Raw genomic sequence first — 23,712 nt, 5'->3', positions numbered from 1 at the left:
AGGAAGTCTGCGAGAGTGTGAGACTTGCAGCTTCATTATCGTAGCGGCTAGCCAATGCGGTTCTGAAACCAACGTGGTTCTGCTCCGGAGACCCCCAGCACATTTACACTATTAATAAAATTTAAATGTAAAAATATTTTTTATACGTCGAGATTTGCGCTGAGAGAGGCGGACTCACTGCTACAGCTCGCCAGGGGAGCCCTTATCAGCAGGCAGGTCAGATCGCCAGCGGCTACTCGCCATGTTTGCTCAGGTTGCTCTCACAGATGTTCGGGTCTTCCTGCATACCGTGAGAGCAACTCAGCAAAAACTTGTCCAGTTCAAACCCCTGCCGGTAAATTTTTTCAGACCTTTCTCAGGCCCCTATTTTTTTCAGGCCCCTAAGTATGTATTGTATACAGTATTCCGCATTATTTAGTTGATTTTTTTGTAGTTAAACTGTGGGGCCAAAGAAATCTATGGAGCATGTGAGGTTATGAAAAGTGCCAAATGAATATATGCGACAAAAGAAAGTGTTACGTGGTGGATTGCTTTCTTGTAACACCAAAATGTGCTGTTGAAAATTAACCCCTTAAGTGTCGGAGACTAAGAGTGGTCACATGACCGCGGCGACCCTTAGGTCGGAAACGAGAGAGAGGAGTCCTCCTTCCATTTCCCTTCACTGCAGATCACATCCTGCATGCCATAGGGACGCAGGAGATGATCTAACCTGAATAACAAACTTTCCTTGACGTTGCTGATCTGAATAGAGTATGGTGTATTTGCCATATAAATGCATCAGCACAGGTGACAGTATTAGTAAATGTGAAGGCCCCCTTAGCATGTGGTTTGGACAGCAAGTTGAGTTTAGCTCCTATATTGTTAGTAGCTTAACCCCCATCCCCCCTTTAGCATGTACTCTGAAAAATAAAAAGTTTAGTGTTAACAATTTAGTTAATCTAAACAATTTAATCTCTGTCTTCTGATGTTACTATGGTAACCTGTAGACTGCATTGGGCTCTCGGGAGAGCTCCATTTTAAGCTCCCGGATACTTGATATGCTAAACAACTCTCCTGAACAGAGCATCACATTTTAAATACATAAACAGGGTGTGAAAGTGCAACATGAACTAAAAAAAAAAATGCTCAACAGACTGCGGCTTTAACTCTTTGGGTGACCCAAGACATAGTCACTGGCACTCCAGCAGCTCCATGATGTTACCAGTAGAAATAACAGAGGGAACTTTTTAAAGAGAATCAAACTTCCCATGTGTTTAATTTCCTTATGAGCAGCATGATTGTCATTCAAGTAGACCAATAACAAACCAAATTCCTTCAGCAAAGTGAAAATAATGTTTTAAATCTGCCTGCTCATAGTTTGGCTTTTACATCATCCAGTAAGATGCGCACTGTACTGTAATCATTTTATTGGTTTCTATTGTTGCAACTAATATCCAGGAAGTCTCTTTATCTTGTACTGTTCTGAAACAAACTATGTCAAACCTTCCCGGCTGCTAAATGTAAATGTACAGTATGCGTCGCCTGCCGGTCATGACTTGTCAGACGGGTTTTACAACAAACTTTTTTTTTGGTCCAGCCCATGTCACTGACAGTTAAGAGTGTCTGATCCTCATAACTATAAAGTCCAAGTCATCCGAAGAGCCAGAGATCCAGCTACGAAGAGAAGGATTCCCACAGGTACGTTTTCTAATTTACCTTTAACGCAGGATTTCTAAATAAGATCAAAGTGTTGTCTTGATTCTGATCTTCCGATTAACATTGCCAGTATTGGTTCATTATGTGCTGTGGTGGGCTGCCTGTTTATGTGTTAATAATATACCATTGCTAAGTCTGGTGGATTAGTCTTTCAGGCAGGAATTAAAGTGTGATAGTACCTTGGGGAAAAGAGGTGAAGCCACTTTTTACTTATTTACAAAACTAAAGTATAGTCTGTATTCATCTTGAAGAATCAGCTTTTAAGTAGAAATGAATATTATTTTGATCAGCAGATAGAACTGGCATATATCTGTGAAACAGAAAAAGAATGTCTAGATGTATGTGGTTCGCATATAATGTGCTTCAATTCAGTGCTCCTGTTACAGTGCGCTATGGACGTACAGATGCAGCGGCCGTTATTCGAACATTTCACGCGTTGTATACCTCGGAATACCCATGTCATGGCACATGATTTCTTCCAACCTTACCACCTTAAGACGTATGTTGACTCGTGTTTTTATCGAGTGCAGAAAATGGCATTTTAGTGTTCTGGTTTTAAACACCTGCAAATTGACACAGTAGCACAGTATTGTACGCATTACAATTCATTCATTTCTGCCACGGATACACGAAGAATTGCACCCAAAGAAATCAGAATCCATGAAATTCAAACAAATCAAGCGCAATAAATATAGGTGTAAATGTCGTGTGGAATACAGCCGAGCACACGAAAATGGCTCCGTGAAATTTTCGAATAGCGGCCGCTGCATCTGTACCTGATAGATCACGGGCACGCCCCGGCACACTAGAGACCCTATTGACCAAGCGGATATTTCATGATTAGAATGAGTTTTCTAGTCGATGATGGAGCTAAGCAATCCCACTGAGTGCTCAACCTGATCAGAAAAAATGTAGAGCCCCCTTCACTTTCATATATATCAGCTGGGATTGATCAAAGCCTTGTGATCACTACTAAAGTGATTAGATGGCCACAAATACTCAGCTGTCACCGGCTTCCAGCAGAGTAAAGTTTGAAATTGTTTCTTTTTAACCAGCTACATGTGACTGTCCCATTAATCCATTTGTCTCCTATCCCTTCACAGGCTCAAAGACTCAAAGCCCCACCCCTCACTATTACAGTGGGACCTTCAGGATACTTAATTTGAACTACACAGATCAGCAATAGCACTGAATTTAAGACATTGTCGGCTCAAATTGAATGACTTGTAAGTGCAAGTGTTTTTTTTAACTCTTTCAATCCAGCGCTCATAACTATATAGTCCAAGTCATCAGGAGAGCCAGAGATCCAGGTACAAAGAGAAGGATTCCCACAGGTACGTTTTCTAATTTACCTTTAGCGCAGGATTTATTGTTCAGGGAAGGATAGGCGGCTGCTAAAGAACATACAGAGATCTAAATAAGATCAATGTGTTGCCTTGATTCTGATCTTCAGATTAACATTTCCAGTATTGGTTCGTTATGTGCTGTGGGGGGCTGCCTGTTTATATGTTAATAATAGGCCATTGCTAAGTCTGGTGAATTAGTCTATTAGGCAGGAGTCCAAGTGTGATAGTACCTGGGGGAACGAGGTGCAACAACATTTTACTTATTTACAAAACTAACGTATCACGACTTTTTAATTAAAAATGTGCAGTTTCATTTTCTTTTAAAAGAACAAATTATTATTATTATTATCTCCCCATTTTGCCTTTATAGCATAAATATAATTTCAAGCTTTTAAAATAAGGTCCAATAAGCTTTACTTAAATGCTTAGTAAAAACCGGACACAGTACCACTACTTATTGTTTTAAAGCTACTTCACCCCCAGCTACAAGGTATTTGAAAATAAATCCCTTGATTGGCAGTCTGTATTCATTTTGAAGAATCAGCTTTTAAGTGAAAATAAAATATTATTTTGATCTGCAGATTTTTTGCACTTGTGTAGCATGGTGAGATTGCACAATATCTACAATGTCTGTTTTTTTGGTATACTGTACTTATTATTTATATGATATATACTAATTATTTTTTTAATGCAAATGGAGTTTTCCCAGTGATTAATCTGGTGCAGTTCGTTGGCGTTGGTTTTACAACTTTATAATTTGCAGGCTGTAGTATGTAAAACCATTAAATGAGGGTGATATATCAAGACAAATTTGGAGCAAAATTGACTAAAATTGCGGTATTTCATCTTCCGTCTCTTTGTGTCCAAGTTTTTTGCGTTGTGTGTGGCAGCTTGTGATTTGTGGCGCATCAATAGGAAGAGTTTCATGACGCACAGAATATAATGAGATATACTAAATGTTGTGCTTCTCCGTCTTTGACATTTAATAGTTTTAATATTGTATTTGTGGGAAATCCGCCAAGTCAAAAGTGGCATTAAAATTTCGGGCTAACAATTTGCGTCAGATGTAAGAAGCACTTATGAACATTTGGTGCAACCGCAAGCAGAAAATTAAGCAATGTGTCAAAACAAAGTTCTATGCACATTTTCTTTATGTTGATACATTTCCCCTGAAGTGTGAATAGATTCTACAATGTTTTACGGGATCCTTTCTGGAATCACATTCTTCTAATGATAGGAAAGTCTATGTAAATTCTGGTTTCTAATTTCACTGGGAGTTATTTATTTAAGTCTCCTGGTGACCAGTGAGACAAGAAGGCTACACTGAGTCTGGCAATGATTTAAACTAGGAATGTACCGTCTACCTTAGGGAGTCATACAATAATGTCAGAGTGAGCTATAAGGTCAAAAATACAAGATCAAGTTTATTAAACATACATAAATAAACCCCCAACTATACAATATGTACAAGATGCTCCGTCGGAGCAGTCAGCCTGATCTACCTGTAAAAAACAGGCAAGGGCCCATGACATACCTGATATGTCATAAGGGCCCCTGGCACGCCAGGAACCATGCTGTACCACGCACGTCATTATGGCACTGTAAAGGTGAATTGCTATTGTCCAGGAATTAACAAAGGGAATATTGAATATAATGCATGTGGGTTTTCTCTCACTGCAGCCAGTGCCCCCTTTTCATACCAAGATTTCCCCAGTGAATATATCCTGAACTGGAGGGTTAACTTTAGTTCTGCTCTTGTATCCCAATGGTTGTGACACCTCAGCACTGCCAGATGGGCTCGCAGTGCATGACTTTGGAGTGTTACATGTTGCGCTAGCAGAAAAGTGGATATACTTACTGTACTTCAGGGGAATTGCTACTTCAATCTATTCAGGGGTATAGTTTCAGATTTATTTTATATTAATGTAGTGCTATAGAGGGACAAAGCAGAGTCCTTTAAAAAAAAATTCTCAGCCCTGCTTTATTTATCATGTTTTTAAACCTTAATTACATAGTTAATTCTTCATCAAACCATTGCTTCTGGTAGAAAAACTGGTACATACAGTATCTGTGGAATAGAAAAAGAATGTCAAGATTTACGTGGCCCGCATGTGTTACGCGGTGACATTGAGAAAATGTGATTGCTGCCTTTAGTGGGAAAGAAATGATTACACAGATTGTATATTACTAGTGATATAAAACAGAAATCTTATGTACTCTTTTACATCATATAACTCTTTGTCATGCTTTAGGTTGATTGCTATGGCATCGTTGTCATGGAAGATCACATCAGCTGTTATCGGCCTGGTCATCGGCATCATACTTGGTGCTGCAATTGCCGCCATCGTAATTTTTGTTGTTCTTGGTAAGAATGTATATGTTGTAACAAAACTGAGATTTGTAATGTGTGTTATAAAGGAATTAGCTTAGAGACGCAGTACCTATTAGGACAAAAGTGAACTAAGAACAGGGGCATGTTTAATAAGAGACACGTACATTATTTATTATTTCTAAAATGAGAGAATATTAAGTATTTTAAAATCATTTTCGAAACGTTTAACATTCCCATGGTTAGCAAAGTCTTGGGAAGGCTTCTCCAATCTTTATCAAATGTCTTTTAGTGACAAGGCTGTTTGCCAGTTCTCAAAGCCATAGGTAAATTTTGCTCCTGTGTTTGTTCTTTGTCTGTAATTATAAAACCATCATTAGCCAAACAGATAAACATAAGTAGCTGATATGCTTCAATTCAGTGTTCCTGGAGAAATGCAACACATTCATTTTTTCTTAAGATAGAAATAAGTAAGAAAGTTACTTTAAAGGGGATTTAATTATTGTAAGGAAGTCAATGAGACTGATATCTTTAACTGTTACAGTGCCCTATAACCGTACCTGGTAGATCACGGGCACGCCCGGCACACTAGAGACCCTATTGACCAAGCGGATATTTCATGATTAGTTTTCTAGTCGATGATGGAGCTAAGCAAACCCACTGAGTGCTCAAACTGATCAAAAAAAATGTAGTGTCCCCTTCACTTTCATATACTATGTCAGCTGAGGTTGGTCAAAGCCTTGTGATCGCTGCTAAAGTGATGAGTTGGCCACAAATATTATGCTGCCACCGGCTTCCAGCAGAGTAAAGTTTGAAATTGTTTCTTTTTAACCAGCTACATGTAATTCTCCCATTAATCCTTTTGTCTCCTATCCCTTCACAGGCTCCAAGATTCAAAGCCCCTCCCCTCGCTATTACAGTGGGACCTTCAGGATACTTAATTTGAACTACACAGATCATTATAAACAGAGCAATAGCACTGAATTTAGGACATTGTCAGCTCAGATTGAAAGACTTGTAAGTACAAGTGTTTTTTTTTTACTCTTTCAATCCAGCGCCACTGGTGGACATAGGCCCATATTTAACAGGCATATTTCCACAAGATATCTGTCAGTATATCCATGTGAATGAGAGATAAGGTGTTTGATGGTCGAACACCACTTAGTAAACGTGGGCTGTAATATCTAAACAGGAGTGTCATAAAGAATTAACACCAATTAAAAGGCCTTTGTTAGGAAGAAAGGCAACTAAGGAAAGTGATATGTTTCATTCTGTTTGTTAAATGGAGGCGACTGATACCTTCAAAAATATATGTATATGTATGTTATTTTAAATGTACACCAAAGCTTTTACGATATTTATCTATTTAATGTCTTGATGAAAAGACTGTTTATCCAGCCTCAAATAAACAGACCAATTGTTGTTTTGGTCTCTGTTTGTATAGTAATTATGAAGCCATCATAAGTGAAACAAATAAACATAAGTAGCTGATATTCTTGAATTCAGTAGACACAGAGAAAAGTAATATTTTTCACGAGACACCTCTAGGTAAAGCAGGTACTTTAAAGGGGATTTAATTATTCTAAGGAAGTCAGAGTGATTGATTATTTCTACAGATGTAAATGCACAAATATATATTACTGATATATGGGACTTTGCCAGTAATAATTAGGTGAGGTATCACATGACACACACATTGTACTGTATACATTAATATACTTTATCCTTTTTGTACAAAATGTGGTTGCTTGTGTTGCAGTGGATATTGTACTTTTTACATGGTAGTTTTGTTTAAGGGGATTTAATGGATGTTTTTGCCATGAACGGGGATCTTAGCGATACATTTCCAACTTGTATCTCTAAGCTTCAATGGGGGTTATTTATCAGACCTCCCACGTTAACTCTGGGGAAAAACAGGTGAACAAATTGCACCAGATTTACCAACAAACTCCACTGGGAGACTGATAAATGAACCCTAATATGTCAAGATAATAGTATCCAGGCAAGAGTGGTGCAATCCTTTATCAAAAGATCTGCACCCGTTTATTTGCTTTGACTCCTGCTCAAATTAATTTATTTTTATGACTTTCTTTTAAAAAAAAAAAAACAGCTTGACACGACATTCGAAAATTCAGACCTAAGAAACCAGTACAACATGTCGCAAGTTATCAGCCTAAGGTATGTTACCTACATATCTGCCTATTCTGTTTTATATTGTATCTTTAATAGTCCCTAAATGGATTATATATTGAAGGGAATGAAAAAGAACACATATGAGCACATTCGCATGTCTCAGAGACAGTGTCAGATTTCCCATTAGGCCTGGGCCTAAAACGGCAAAATTTTGGGGTGGCAAATATGCATTTGCCGCACATTCGGACCTAATGGAAGGACTTGCCTGAGCCTGCTTCCTTCGTTCTGCCGCCATGCTTCTCCTTTAAAATAGAGCGTCAAATGACGCCACAGACATCACACGGAGTCTCGTTGCCATGGCTGAGCTGATGTCATGACGTCGTGTTACCATGTTAACGTGATGCCTTGCGACATCATGTTGGTGACGTCTGCGGCGTAATGTGACGCTGGATTCTGAAGGAGAAGCAGGGCAGCAGAAAGGAGGCGGCAGACACAGGCAAGTGCTTAAGGGCGGCGTATTTGGAAATCCGCCACTGCTCAGGGAGATTCCCAAACCCATCTTAATCAATAATCACACAGCATACAGTGCCCTCACTGCAGCCAGGGATTTTTGGTAATGATATGCAAATAAGCACTTAGCACATCACTTGTTGTTTCTAATTCACTTTAACATGGATCCTTTTAAGCTTGTTCTCGCTGTTATACAGCACAGTCATGGTAAAAAAGTGCATGGCAAGTAAACCTACTCACAGACAACTTTTCCACCTGTTGGGTCCCTCAGTTGGAGGATGGTTACTGGCATTTGGCTGTGGAGCCGGTTGCAGCTACATATTAGGTACACAAAGAAGGGGAGTAAAAAAAATTGACAGAAGGCCTCCATAGAGTATGTTTGAGCATGTTCACATTCCTCAGGCCGGTCCACAAACCTGCCATCGGTTTGCTGGCCATGTACGTCTCTGACCCTGGCTTTGCTCTAAAAGCTGTGTTAAACAACAGGCATGAGGTTCCAGGCCTCCACGTAAAAGTGGATTTGATGCATAAACTAATGCTCTGAGGGCTCATTTGCATGTTATTACCCAGAATTCAGTAAGCCATGTACAGTATCCTGTGTGATTATGAAGTCAGGTTTGTTACCTGTCTGAGATGTGAATGTGCTCAAAAGTGTTCTTTCTCATTTCTGTGCACTTCAGTGTGTTTTTGTGTTACTTTTACTCCCAATAATGTTTTATGTACATGTTAAAAGGGAGGGCGGGTGGTATTTATCAATCTGTTTTGGTTGCAAGGTATACTAAAACACTTCAAGACATTTTTTCAATTAAGAATTGATTTAAATTGGATTATTTCATTTGCTACTGTATGTCTAAGGAGGAATTTGCACCAGTTTTTCACTAGGGAGACTTTGAGAAATAGCTCCCAATTATTTCCTGGTGCAATGATTATTATAATATAGAGAGCTGCTTACAATATTTATTTATTTTTCCGGGTGCATTTAGTTTATATTTTGCCCCCATTTTGCACATGGAACCATTGGTACAGTATACAGCTGCCTATGCATCAGTCATGATATGTACATCTACATGGACGTAATTTTCTTCCCTGGAGGTGTTAAATATAATATTGAATAAATTGTTGATCAAGTTTCTTAACTACAGACATCGGTATGAGAGAGATCGGTATAACGGGTATGTTTACGTCAAGTACAAGGGAAGTAAAGAATAGCCTTACACCTTTGGGGGTGGGAGTTACATATCAAAATCTCTCAGTTGCAAAAAGTGGGGAAATCCGATGTTACAACACCAGATTTTTAACTGGGAAACTTTTAGACATATCTTTCAAAATGTTTTATTGTCTCCTAGCTACAAGACCGGGACAAAACTGAGCAAAAAACAGTGCATTTAAGCAATTGTATTTTTTCCCAATGATAAATCTGATGCAGTTATTTTTGTAATCTGCTTTGCCCAAATTGTGCAATTGACTGACTTTGATTAATGATTCCTATCTGTTTATAATATTTGCAGTAACTCTTCCCAAACTCTAACTACTTCACTCCCCACATGGCATTAAATAGCCCATCTCCTGTACTAGCGATAGCATCCAATTTATAGTTTCATTAACAGCTGTTCTTAATTGAAGGCCCCTGCTTATACCTTTGGGTGACCCAAGGGATAGTCACTGTGTCATGTGGTCTGGCACTCCAGGGGCCCTATGACGCAGCCGCTACATCACGCCTGCAGATTTGCTGCTTTTTCCAGCTTGGATCGCTTCCTCTGTCCCTGTTGACTTTGGTTCTAGGCGGGGCTGCCCTTTTAATGCGCTTGTCATAACGCTTGCACACACGTAGTCAACGCTACTGCACTCGTTGTCATGTGGTGAGGCACTAAATTGCTTGATTTTGCAACTGGCGGCTCCATTGTATTGAATGGCAAATCACACAATAATGTGTTAAAACTAGCAGCAGCGGAATCACATTATTGTGCGATAAATGGTGCAAAGCGTTGGCTACATCTGTACTGTATGTTTTATTTTTAGCATGTCATTCATCGTATCCCCCAACTTCTAATTAATTATTTACATTGCCAAGTCTGCTGTCTACTTCTAATGAGAAGAACCTACAAAAATGCTCCTTGTGTTTGAAAAGGGGGAAACATTTTAGAATTGATAAATTGAAGAGTTGCATGGTTTTGATATAACCTATATCTGTTTCTTTTTCCAGCCCTGGAAGTGTTGTGCCAGAGTTTGTTTTATTATTTTACGTCACTAACCCTACTAAGATTGGACAATCAACAACTGACCCCGTCCAGAAGATATTCTTTGAAAGTTTGAAAAATACCTCTGGGACACCTTTTGTTATTGATCCGGCCTCTCTTCAATTAACAGGCAAGTTTCTTATGTATGCTGTATGTCTGTATGTATATCTTTAGTTATATAGCGTACATAGCGCTTCACAGCAGTAATAGATGGGACATAATAATATAAAACAAAATGGGAATAATCACTTGAGACAAAAGTAACATTAGGAAAAGGAGTCCCTGCCCCGAAGACCTTGCAGTCTAAGTGGTAAGTAGGGAGAACGTACAGTTTATACACTGTTCATTACTTTTTGTGAACCCAGGGATAAAGATGGGCTCAACTTTCCAACAAGTCCACAAAATTGTCAAATATTGTATTTCTAGTCACGTGTAAAAATTTAGAAAGACCGTTAACACTTTCAAATGTTTGAGAGAGACGCTATAAAAAATAAAATTCCTCTTTCCCAACTACACCGGGTAACTTACAGTACTCAACTCCTAGTGAGACATATTTAAATAACAATAAAATATACAAAGATATGTAAACTATTATATATGCACATATTAAAAATCCGCTTACACAGTATGTGCACATAACATTCTTAATTCAAAATGTCTCACAATAAGTTGAATACATTAACTGGTTAGATAAAATAGATTAGCTCTCCCTTTCTCCTGCATTTTTACACTTCAGATAAACACGCAAAAATTTTGCAGAAATTATGCAAACTGAACATGATTGTAGGCATTGGGGACATTTAGTTATACAATGGGTAAAAAAAACTAAGGTGTTAGACAAGAGTGAAGCTCCATTCAAATGAATGGGATTATGGCCTTGTCCAGCATGGGGAATCGGGTTTATAGCATATTGAATAAGGGCTGTTTGTGTATAAAATAGAGTTTCATCTTACTGTATAATATTACAATACCCTCTCACTTACACCCACTTCAGGCACCGACCCAAAGTTACTATACTGCTGAACCTTAGTGTCCCTTAAGTCCGATTCATTGCGTCAAAGATCAAAACAGCCATTTATGTTCATGCGTTGGGTGGAGGGAGTCGTGGTTTTCTATTTACCCTCAGGTTTTCTGTGAAGTAAAAGAAATGAGTTATAGCAGTTTCCCATCATCACAAAAAAACCTGATACTAAATATTTAAAAAGTTCATAACTTTATTTCTAATGATAACTCCCTGCAAGAGGGGAATGCAACACATTGCTCAGCACAATCTCATTCTGTTTTCTCTTTTAGGAATCTCTGCCACTGCTGTAATGAAACGGTCCTACAGAGGTAAGATCATGAGCTATATTTCTTCCAGAATCTGTTGCGTTGAGTTACAGTCCTACTGTTATTAAATTATTATAATGCTGCCTTCCTCTGGAGGGGCTGTCAGTTTTTCAGGCAGGTTTAGAGCTCCAGCATCACGCAAATCAATAGGAAGCCACAACAGATTTCCTTGTGGATTCCTGTTGGTGCCCATGCTGTGGGATACACATGTTATTCGAGACAATGAGGATTACTTTATTAATTTATGGATGTCATTTTTGAGGTACTGTTATATGACTACATATTTTTGTCATGTAAGCAAAACTAGTAAGATTCATCTGGTTTCATTTTCAATTGTCATGTAATGGAAAGTTAGGGTGATCGATCCAACATGTAAAAAGGAACAATTATTGTGTTAAAGGAATTGTTACACTCAACTAAGGCGCAAAGAAATACGATATCTCTGTCCCACAATGTACATTTCATTTTTGATTTCTTTGATTCTTGAGGCACACGTAGCCAAAGTTAAAATACCAATTCACATGTTTTTATTAAATCCGCATTCCTGCCCCTTTGACTCCCCCAATTTTTTTAAAGCCTCTGGTGGGTCCCTGGAGCTGAAAATAATGCGTTTCAGTTTCAAGGGCTCCCCATGGATCTCACACTGTAAAAAAAAAAAAAAGAAGTAATTCTGACATACCAATGTTGTAATTTCCACAAACTAGTTGAGATTTAGGTCATTCAATGAATAACTTGATTGTTATCAGAAATCCAAGCTCTTGGTTAAGAGGGTGGGATCAATAAATTTGTGTTCTACATTCCCTGACACAAAGCATAATCCACAGAGGTTATGATGAGCCAACGCCTATTTTAAAGAAGAAAAAAATAAAAACAGGGTGTTTTTTAATTAGTAAACTTGTGTCCCTCTGAAGTGTTCTTCCTATTACACGCTTGTAATACATGGGATATTACTGGCAAAGCACATGGGATGTTTATCGAAATCATCCTCCTTGCTGTTAAACTTCCAGAGCTTGTATTAGGCAATGTATGGGTGTGTTTATTATGCTGTATATTTTGTCTTAGTGTTAAGTAGGTTTTAGTTTTCAGCAATCTGGCCAATTTGGATGTAGATTTTGCCTATAAAAAGTATAACGTGTGAACCCATTTGTTATATATATATATATATATATATATATATATATATATATATATATATATATATATATGTATATATATATCTCAGAAGCATATGTTTTAAAAATAGAGCGCGATCACTACACTATAGTGAAAACAAGAGTAAATAATTTCTCTGTAGTTAGCAATAAATTGAAGGCTCCGGTGCCAATAAAAAAACCCGGGCGTTACTTGAGGGACAGGTGTTAGGACATTTCATTAAACTAAATAAAGTGAGAAGTGAAGTGCCCTGAAGCTCAATAATAGGGCTGGTGCCTTTTCATGTCTCTGTTACTGCCATTATAGCTGTGCTGTTAGAGAAAGCATGTCTTTTTACAGGTGACATGATGATTGACAGCAGAATTAGCTTTCCAGGTTATAGATGCAGTGTAGAATGCAGAAGAACTTGGCTAAATAAGGCTGAGGTGTGGTCATATATGTGACAGCTACAATTCAGTGCATAGTCACGTAAATTTGTAATACAAACCAAGGCAAATATAATGCAAGTACAGATTGGAACCCCTTTGCTGCCAGAACAGAATACAGGCATACCCCGCATTAACATACGCAATGGGAACGGAGCATGTATGTAAAGCGAAAATGTACTTAAAGTGAAGCACTACCTTCTATCCACTTATCGATGCATGTACTGTACTGCAATCATCATATACGTGCATAACGGATATAAATAACGCATTTGTAACAGGCTCTATAGTCTCCCCGCTTGCGCGCAGCTTCGGTACAGGTAGGGAGCCGGTATTGCTGTTGAGGACGTGCTGACAGACGCATGCGCGAGCTGACGTTTGCCTATTGGGCGATATGTCCTTACACGCGAGTGTACTTAAAATGAGTGTCCTTAAACCGGGGTATTCGTTTAGATGCTTGTTGCTATTTGTGCGCTGCTGACCCCTAATGGTCTTAATCACTGCACAAATTCACCAAAACCCAATAATACACATTAGGACACTTTGCTTGCTGCATACATATTAATGCACTGATGCACACACAAAAGCACTGATACACAGTCTAAATATAGACACAATGATGCACAGAGCCCATGCACACTCACACATGTACAAAAGATACACATAGACATCCACATGCCTATATTCTGCTGAACTTGTGAAATGTCTGAGCTTTTAACTTTTATGGGTTCTACATCCATGTTAGAATATGTTGGAGGATGTGGTGTTTACAGAACTTTGTAAACAGTAATGTAGCCTTAAATGGCAGATGATACTATTTATACATCATTGGTGGGACCCCTTCTAGTTTACTGTGTCCATTTCTGGTATGGGTTGCAGACCAGCGAATAACAGTGCCAGTGTGCTGCTTTCCATAATGTATACAGTACATATATAATCACTTGGAGGCTCTGCAAAATGTACAGATGGCAGTTTTGAGAACAGGATCTGTAATTACAATCTGACATAAAGAAGCAGCAGCAGCAATTCATTGTGCTAGATCTTTTGTAGAAGTCTTTAGTTTACTTTTTGAATACAATTCCACTGTATTTAAGCCCTCACCATCTGCATGCTTGACTTATCCTCGAGCTGTACCCATCTCCCATTCCCAATAAACACACCATACAACTTATTGGGAGAAATTAACGGCCTCAGGTTTATTTATTACAACAGATAAATATAGCATATTTATTTCCAACTAGGGACCCAGTCAGATTGCTCTGCTCACATCTACCAGAGCTCGAGGGAACCTGTCAGCTCATGCTCATCTAGCCATTCAGTACCTTAGTCTGAATGCACAAAGCCCTCATCGGAAGGTCACTACTACACCAACTGAGCCCAGTCTGGAATGGTACTGCATTCCACCCAGAAGGTCACTACCATTCCAGCTGCCCAGTCTGGAATGGTAACGCCTTTCCAACTAAAATACTTCTGAAGTCTGAGACCTCCCTCCAGGAGCCAACACTGACTGAGTCTCCCAGAGTAACTCCCGCTAACACATTCCCTAAGCTGCGACAAAAAACAGAGCAGACTCGCAATCTTTCTTTCCATCGCCGACATCCCTCATGGGTAAAAACATGGGTGGGTGGGACTTCGCTGCATTAGATAAGTAGTACCAATGAACCTGAAATCCTTTTTGAATAATTACATGAATCATGTACTGTTTTTGACATGTCTTTACAAATTATCTTTAACTGTTTCATGTAATGTAAAATGCATCTACTAGAACCAGAACACGTCTAGGATGCCTACCATAATCTTTATAGAGCTTGTTGCTGGAGATCCCGAACAATGGTTAGATGGTTATTTACCATTACAGTATACAGGTCAAATGTTCCAAATTTGGTGTCACAAGCATGAAATACCTTAAGAAATTATGGGGCCTATGATAATATTCAAATTTTTATCGTGCAATTTTTGTGATAAAAAGTAGCACAAACCTTCATGTCGATATACTTAGGCTATCTATATATATTTATATATATATACATTTATACTGGGCAGTATTCACTCCTTCTACCCTCAGTGATTGCCTATGTGTGTCCTTGAATTCACTGCTAGTGTTTGCAGATGGGCTGTGAGGGGCAGCAGCTGTTATTATTGGGCATTCCATTAATTCCATGTGTTTTCTTTCAATTGCAATTTCAGCTCCCGCAACTGGCTCCATTCAAGGGAAGTTTACAGGTGTGTATCAAGTGGACACAATTACATTTTGTGCAAACTCAACTACTAACATACTGTACCACAAGCACTTAAGATCTTCTATTTACTGTAACAGTGTAATTTATCCATTACTAAAGCAATAATATGATTCACTTTGCACATGCCCTGTGCTGTAAAAGACAAAGGAGATGAGAAAGGGTCCTTGCGTGGACTAACACTTAGAGGATTAATAATGACCAATCCCGAGGTACAGTCACACACAAGGATAAATAATGTCACTTGGCTTTGAAGTGAGTAGACAGCCTCTTTTCCATTATAATATTTATTCTCAAAATTCTGATGACCTAAACAAAAACATAACAGCTCCACAAAAATAAGTAAGATTCTTTTCAAGGGGCATCTAATATTTTTGATGTCATCTATGATATCAGATGGCTGAAGATTGAGATTCATTATAAACTCTGTGACTTCTACGTCTTTTGGAACAGGAAAAAAAATCTATAATTTCCCTTCCTGCTGAGGTATAACAATGATAAGAAGAAAGCAAATTAAAGGTTTGGGGAGTTTCAGGAGAAGTAACAAACCAAAATCCAGAGCCACACCTTTTATCAATGAATTCATTGTGTTTGCAACCCTAGTCTCTTTGTACAACCAGTACTGTACCATTTCATTGTGATTACAAATTCAATGATTCATTTGATAATGCTGGCCCTGGATCTATGTTTGTGGACGGAATAGTTTGACTTTAGATGGTAGTGTCTCCCGGTAACTCCTGACCTGTGTTTTTTTTGGTAATGTGTCCCTCAGTTGTGTTTATTTTTGTGCCAGGAGCAAAAGCCAACAAGATTAGTAATGAAGCACAATGTATTTCAGCCATCCAACATCATATATAACATTGTGAATCAAAGATAGCTGCCTCCTGACACTCATGAGGAGAGATCGGGACACCTCCGTTACCACTAACGAAAAATCACATTTCTTAAAATTTTTAAGGAATATTTTTAAAAGGATGCAGTCTGCTTTTAAGAGCCTTTTTCAATAAATTCTGATGAGGCAGCTTGGGAATTGCAAAAACATTTCAGACCGAAAATGTTTACACTTTTTATTTAATTCAATAGAAATGACCTATGCATAATTCGACTGTAAAAACGGGCAATTTGCCTGTTTGGATTGTCTCAACTTGTGGTAATTTTTTTAAGACCCCAAACTCATTAGGTACTATTCCTTAAACTCCAATTTTGTCAAATAAAAATTGCAGTTAAACACCTCAATTACATGCCCATTTCACTCAATTTGCTGCTATACCTGCTGGAAATTGACAGTGAGAAATCTCACCTCCCTTTGGTCGGTGAAATGGAGCTTTCAGAGGAGACCAATGGGGGTGCTCATTAACTATATATTATATACCTCCAACAAAATTATCTATACACCGTGTGGTGACATACATGTGAACAAGCCTGAGATACATGTGAAATATCTAAACTTTAATAATATTAATATATTTTACCTCTCCATACACGTTAATATAGTTAGAAGTATATAATCAATTATCATCAATAATTTACCTTTCTTCCTTCCCATCTCACCTCCTCCAGCAAAACCCTATTTTTCCACCTGAAGAAGTCAATGGGGATTTTTAGTAAAAAAAAAAAAAAAACAGTCCAAACGGCTGCTATGGAGTACTGTATGTAGTATTGTTCCCCTAGTTGCTTATGGGCATCATCAATCTCTTTCTCTGGTATAGTGTCACCTATACCTAGATATCCTCATATATTTTGCAATCATTTATATTTTTCAGTGGTTGTATTTTAATTTTCAAATTGTTTTATGATTTTATACTTATTTGTATTTAAAAAAAAATCATGGTTTATTGTGCTATTTTAGCATTTCGCTGCACAAATCCAAAATCAGAGTTTTAGCAAAACAGAGCAAAAAAAAACAAAACTCTAGTGAATATGCCTACCCTTACTTCATGAATTTAATAATATTTATAAGGAGCACAAGTCTTGACTTCATATTTACTCATAAAGTATCGCGAATTGTTATCATTTTTTTTTTTTTTACAAACCTGCAGTAACACTTTAAAATGTTTTAAATGATCCCCTTAATTTAAATTAGAGTGAAATAAGAGACCAGAAAGCGCATGATTTAATTAACGAAGAATTCCCATATTGACCAATTCTAAGGTCTTACAACCCACTGTATGACTAATCTATTTTCATTACACTTTATACATTCTGTTTTACTTGTACAATTTGGCTAAAGGGGAAAATAAGAAACTACATTATGTGTAACAGTTTGTAACAATGACACATTTTCTTTTTGAACAGGTTGTGGTAAACGAAGCGTGAATTCTTTAAGCAGAATAGTTGGAGGAACAAATGCGACTCTGGGTGCATGGCCTTGGCAGGCCAGCCTACGACTGAATGATGTACACGAATGCGGAGCCACTCTGATCAGCGATACCTGGCTCGTGACTGCTGCTCACTGTTTTGATATGTAAGATGATACCTATGTTTTCTTACTTAGTGTAAAGCCAAACATGAATATTTGTCAGCTTATTCCCCGCAATGTCTGGAAGGGGCATTCCAAGCAATATCCTACATGTTTTTTTTTTTTTTTTTTAATAAATAACTTCTGTAGTATTTGATAATACTTACTGCATTTTTTGATTTAGTCAACTCTTAATGCCATTTTGAATTAGTTTGAATCATTTTTTTATTTCTATAAAAGGTTTAGCCCACCTCCCTTAGCAGTGCAAGATATTTGCAACACTTTCCTGTTTATGATAATTTGTTACCAATATTCCCAGCAGTTTGAGCTGCAAACTGTAACAATAGACAATGTTACCTTAGTAATATAAGGATACATTGTAGCCGTTGAGTTATACTGACTGAAGGATTGCTTGAAACTGAAAGGCAGTCATTTAGTGAACCCTGTGAAGCAGGATGTTTGCTGATCGATCACGGGAGATCGACAGTTTAGGGAAATAGTTTTCCTTTGATGGTTATCAAAGGTTGCATATATTAAAACTCCAAAAACAAAAAATAAATGTAAAGTGCCGCTTGGATTGTCTCTTTAAGTAGGACATGTTAAATATCCTTCCAAAGTCTATACATTGTGCAAACAAAAGTCAAGCATCTAACAAAAAAAGTAACTGTACACTTTGTTATAACAGGTTTATAAATTCTTGAAAATCTTTGGGGCATACATTTTCTGACGCCATTTTAGGACGCGTATGCATTATCTACTGTATACTTTAAAACAGGAAGTTTGACATTTTTGTTAAATGTATACTGTATCTCTTTTTCTTGAAAAAGAAGAAAGTGGAAGTTTAGGTAAAAAAGTAATAGTGCTTTGGGTTTGTACAAACCAAAGTAGTGATAATCCATACTGTCTAGTTCAGGGGTGGGAACTCCAGTCCTCAAGGGTCATCAACAGGTCAGGTTTTAAATATATACACCTGCTTCAGCACAAGTGGTGCAGTCGAAGGCTGAGCCACTGTTTGAGCCACCTTTGCTGAAGTAGGGATATTCTGAAAACCTGACCTGTTGGTGGCCCTTGAAGACTGGAATTGCCCATCCCTGGCCTTGTTCCATCACGCCCCGATCCCCATGTGTAAATGCTGGTTCCATAATCCTTTCAGTTCTCTGCATCACATACGTGTGGGCTGGATGGAAGCTGTTTCATTTATTATCTCTTAATCTTTGTCGTGCACTTTGACACCCACGCTGTTGCAGTGAGTGACAAGCCTGCTACTACTGCGGCTGCAAAACACTCTTAATGTTATCTTTAAACTGATTACTGTACATAATCCCTTCGTGTTTTTTCAGATACAAGGATTGGAAGTCGTGGACAGTGGTGCTAGAAACAATTTCTTCAAATGTCAAATCTGGATTAAAAATCCAGGAAGTTATTATCAATGAAAATTACGTCAGTGAAACACAAGTAAATGACATTGCACTTGTGAGACTGTCCACTCCAGTCCAATTTACAAGGAATATTCGGCCAGTGTGTCTACCGGAGACGTCTGATATCTTCCCTGATGACACATCATGTTTTATCACTGGATGGGGAGCACTTAGTGATGGAGGTTAGTATTAATTAAATCTCTTTTATTAGAACTCGAACGTACACTTCCCATTTAAAGTCAAAATTATGCGTAAATACACACACTAAGAATAAGCAGTAAAGTACCAAAATCAGTGACATTTAGGGATTCTGTATCACAAAGAGATTTAATGGAGAAGTTTTAATTTTTATTGGTGAAACTCTAAAAATCTAAGTCTGAGATTTCTTATGGGTGAGATGGGTCAGACTGACCCTTGATCAGTGACATGCTCAGAAAATCAACGAGAAATTACATATCAGTATAGGACCGATAAAATACAGATTTAATGTTCTTTAACATTTCTTACCATCGTTGCTGTTTTTTTTTTCATTGCTCCCACTGCAATCTCCACAACACAGCTCACACCAACAGCAACCATTCCATGTGCCTCTTCTGTTCAAACCTGATGTGAAAATACTAAGCAATGAGTAATGGGCCATGTTTTGTTTTTAGGGGCAGTATCTCCAGTTCTACAGCAGGCCGAAGTGAAGACCATTAATTCAAGTATATGCAGCAGTCCCCAGTTGTATGGAGATGTAATAACGCCGGCAATGATCTGTGCTGGTTATATAGCTGGACTGATTGACTCATGTCAGGTGAGTCTTGAATATTCGGGTGACCCCATGGGAAGCATTATGAAGGGTCTACACACTTTATAGACAGACTAGCATTGTGGGGAGGAATTTTCTTTGAATATTAGTTGTTTTTTGTATTCTGTTGCTGTTAGCATTCCCAATTTAATTTTACTACCTGCAGCAAGGGGAAACTTTGTCACATAGCATTCTCCCACCTCATAGGTTAGTATGATTCAGAGATATAATAGGCAAAGTAGAAGGACACTGATGGTCCAAATCCAGATACCAATTTCTTGGAAATTATGTAGTACTCTGTGGTTACAAGAAGCATATGAGTTTTGTAGCTCATCATCATAATAATATAGGTTATAGTCTCTTTTCCCCTTAGAATGGCATGCATCCACAATGCCTATTTTTAAAAAAAAACTGTTCACTTCCCATGCTTTATTATTGTAATAAATCTACATAATGTTACTCCTTTGCAGATCCTTCCACTTTTTCTAGCAACCAGTGATTAATGCGAAGATATTTGTAGTATTTGAACCAAACATCTTACTATTACCAGATTCTCCTTTTTACAATGTGGCAACATGGTGATTGTTTCAGTTGAATACGTTTTTAGGCCTAAGGGGATGATTTCAGCCTGGTGAATTATTTCTCCAGTCAGAAAGCTGCAAGCTCTTTTGCATGTGTTATCTATAAATAGTTCAAAGTTCTAGTAGTCATATTGGTCCTGGAGAAATGTAGTTTGTTATACTTTTTTAAGGAAGCATGGCATGACATTATAGTATACAGTGCTTTAAAAACCTCACAGGTTGTTCATTGAGTGTATTGGAAGAGACCTGTGAGGTTTCAAAAACTTGAATACTCAAATTTCAACTATGAAGAACCCTTCTCCTGGTCCATTCAAATGTATCACAACCTGTAACAATTATTTTGTTCACGAAAGGGTAACTCTAATTGTCCTATTCTCTCAAAATAATTGGTAGCAACAGTTTATTATTTTTGAGCATGTCTTTCAATCAAGAAGATTTAAACTAATCCACTTATATTTTCTTTCTGCCATAGGGAGATTCCGGAGGCCCTCTGGTTACCCCAACATCTGACAACACATGGTTTCTTATTGGAGTGGTGAGCTTTGGATATGGATGTGCCCGACCCAACAAACCAGGTGTCTATTCCAACATTGTCTTTTTACGGAACTGGATAATGGAAAAGACAGGTGTCTGAAGCACCACTGAGGAGAGCATATGGAAATCAAAGACTATATGAATATACTTAACTAGCACTATATTATTTTATGACTACCTGATTTCTTAGCACAATGAGAGACTTTCTCATACAAAGAAGACTTTTGCAGTTAATTCAACTCCCATGTTGGAACCAACAGCAGCAACAAGTGTAAATACATTGTCATCCTCAATGTGTGGTGCGGCAAAAAATATAATTACCAAGGATGCAGTATCATTGTTTGTCTTAATGTGCTTAGAGTTAAAGGAAAGAACATGCCTATTCATTCATAAAGACTGTCGCAAAACGCTCTGAGGAAGACGGTCATTATCCTTTAATCCTCCCCATAATTTTTTTTTCATAGATATTATTTGTTTCACGTGGTGCCGAAAAAGAAGAACCATAGTAATCCCAGTGCCAAAACAGTAACCTTTTTAAATTAAAGGATTGTCTGTGGTCACTAAGGCACAGCTGTGATGTCACTTCTGATGATGTCATGGCTCTCCATGGGTCACTAGAGTACGACTGATCACAGTGGCCATATTGTTCTCCGGGACAAGAATTATTTAAAAGTCAATTTCTTTCCAAACTGTGAGTACCAGAGTTCAATGGCGACACCCAAAATCAATTAATGACAAAAAAAGAAGTGCTTCGTTAATTGGCTCACAAGCTTGTGGGTAATAAATGTGTAACACTGGCAATTTATCAGAATATAGTCACTCCCCATATTAACATCATGAAGTATAGTACAAATGAATATACTTTAAATCACTTTGCATCTGTTAAATACTGTACATACATTTTTGTTATTTATTTACATTTTCAGGTCAATTTAAAGAGGTGTTTTTCCCCCCACACGGCATCTAGCATATTGAGTAGTGGATTTACTTCCATGGCCATCATGACGTGGAAATATTTCACAGTGTATGTCTATCATGTAGGCTAAATAGCATATTTACCATCTTAGCACTATCACAATATGCAATTATGGCATTTTGGCACCAAAATGTGAAAGATGATTTATCTGCTGTGTTTAGTCTTTATAACGGAGTTAAACTTTTTCGGTTCCTGTTATACAGGATAATGAATTACTCATCAAAATGAGTCAGTGATGTTTTTCTCTAGGCTCGGGTTATTTATTTTATTTATATATTTATAAAAATGTGCCAGGATGTAATACATTGAGAGTTACCTCTTGGTTTGAAAGGTGAAGTATTTGAGTTTTTTCTCACAAAGCTGGAATACAGTGTGTTGCACCTGTTGCCTCACACTGTACAGCAGCCATGGAGTGAATGTGTGCAGTCGGTGGTTGCTGAAATCATCAGGGCCTTCTGCTTCCAGGGACTACAAATATATGACAAATATCTTAGGAAATGACCATTTTTGGTTGCCAATTTTTATTAAACTGTTGAAGTAGAAACCATTATATTTATGTGTGTTTTATTTAGTGTACACTATTATTTTGTCAATTTTTCATCTATAGTCTTCCAATGTTTTATTTGGTTGGTATATTTCCTTGTTATTTATTTAATTATTTATGTATTTATTTAATTAGTTATGTATTTATTTATATTAAAAAAGACATTCTTAAGCCTTTTTTTTGTTTCTATAAAAGAGTTGTAAATCATAATGAATCTGTAACACTCGAATAAAGACTTTTTTACTCGAATGTATGTGAAAACCTTTTCGTCTTTTATTTGAGCAGAAATCTAGAGAACGCACAAAATTTTAGGGATTAATACCCCTTCATCAGGGAAACATAGTGATACATAAAAACTGCATCTAATATATATATATATATATATATATATATATATATATATATATATATATATATATATAGATATAGAAGGAGACAAGTGACAGGGTACCTTTGGTGGTCACATATAACCCACACCTAGGAGCCCTACGCAAGATCGCCAGGAAACTACAACCCATCCTCCAGGAAGATACAAGACTGCAACAGGTCTTCCCTGAAGCACCCTTATTATCATACAGACAACCCCATAATCTCAAGAATATTATGGTGAGGAGTAAAGTATTCAGCAGTACAACTGAATGCGGGACAAAACCATGCCAGGACCCAAGATGCAAAACCTGCGCAATGCTCTACACAGCGGACACAATACAAATACCACACAAGAATCGGGAATACAAAATCAGAGGAGGGTTCACCTGTTCCTCCAGCAATGTCGTGTACCTCATCATGTGCATGAAATGCCCAGGGGGCTGCTACTACATAGGTGAGACAGGACAGGGGCTAAACAAGAGAATGAACCTGCATCGCCACAGCATCACACGCGGAACAAGAGACAGTCCTGTTGGCGAACATTTCTCTGACTCTGGCCATAAGATGAACGATCTGAGGGTTGCCATACTCAAAGGTAATCTTAAAACCCCGAAAGAGAGACGGTTGCATGAATACAAATTTATGCAAC

The 23,712-nt window shown here is 37.8% G+C and overlaps 1 protein-coding gene across 2 annotated transcripts; it reads left to right on the top strand.

Annotated features, from left to right (window-relative positions):
* The first annotated feature begins 382 nt into the window (after positions 1-382).
* Positions 383-22,851, top strand: LOC142497515 (transmembrane protease serine 11C-like). 2 transcript variants are annotated; one of them, XM_075605397.1, is made up of 12 exons: positions 383-1,677; positions 2,799-2,921; positions 5,294-5,406; positions 6,254-6,387; positions 7,481-7,548; positions 10,217-10,380; positions 11,544-11,582; positions 15,344-15,379; positions 17,689-17,857; positions 19,192-19,451; positions 19,923-20,065; positions 21,113-22,851. In XM_075605397.1, the coding sequence occupies exons 3-12, from the start codon at positions 5,304-5,306 to the stop codon at positions 21,272-21,274; spliced, it is 1,278 nt and encodes a 425-aa protein (XP_075461512.1). In that variant the 5' UTR covers positions 383-1,677; positions 2,799-2,921; positions 5,294-5,303; the 3' UTR covers positions 21,275-22,851. The 2 variants fall into 2 exon arrangements, with proteins under 2 accessions (XP_075461512.1, XP_075461504.1); XM_075605389.1 differs by having other exon boundaries at positions 384-1,677; positions 2,799-3,029.
* The last annotated feature ends 861 nt before the right edge of the window (positions 22,852-23,712 follow it).

The sequence above is a fragment of the Ascaphus truei genome, chromosome 1, assembly GCF_040206685.1.
Source record: "Ascaphus truei isolate aAscTru1 chromosome 1, aAscTru1.hap1, whole genome shotgun sequence".
Classification (NCBI taxonomy): Eukaryota; Metazoa; Chordata; class Amphibia; order Anura; family Ascaphidae; genus Ascaphus; species Ascaphus truei.
Note: the sequence above shows the minus strand (reverse complement) of the source record. Positions and strands in the feature narration are given on the sequence as shown.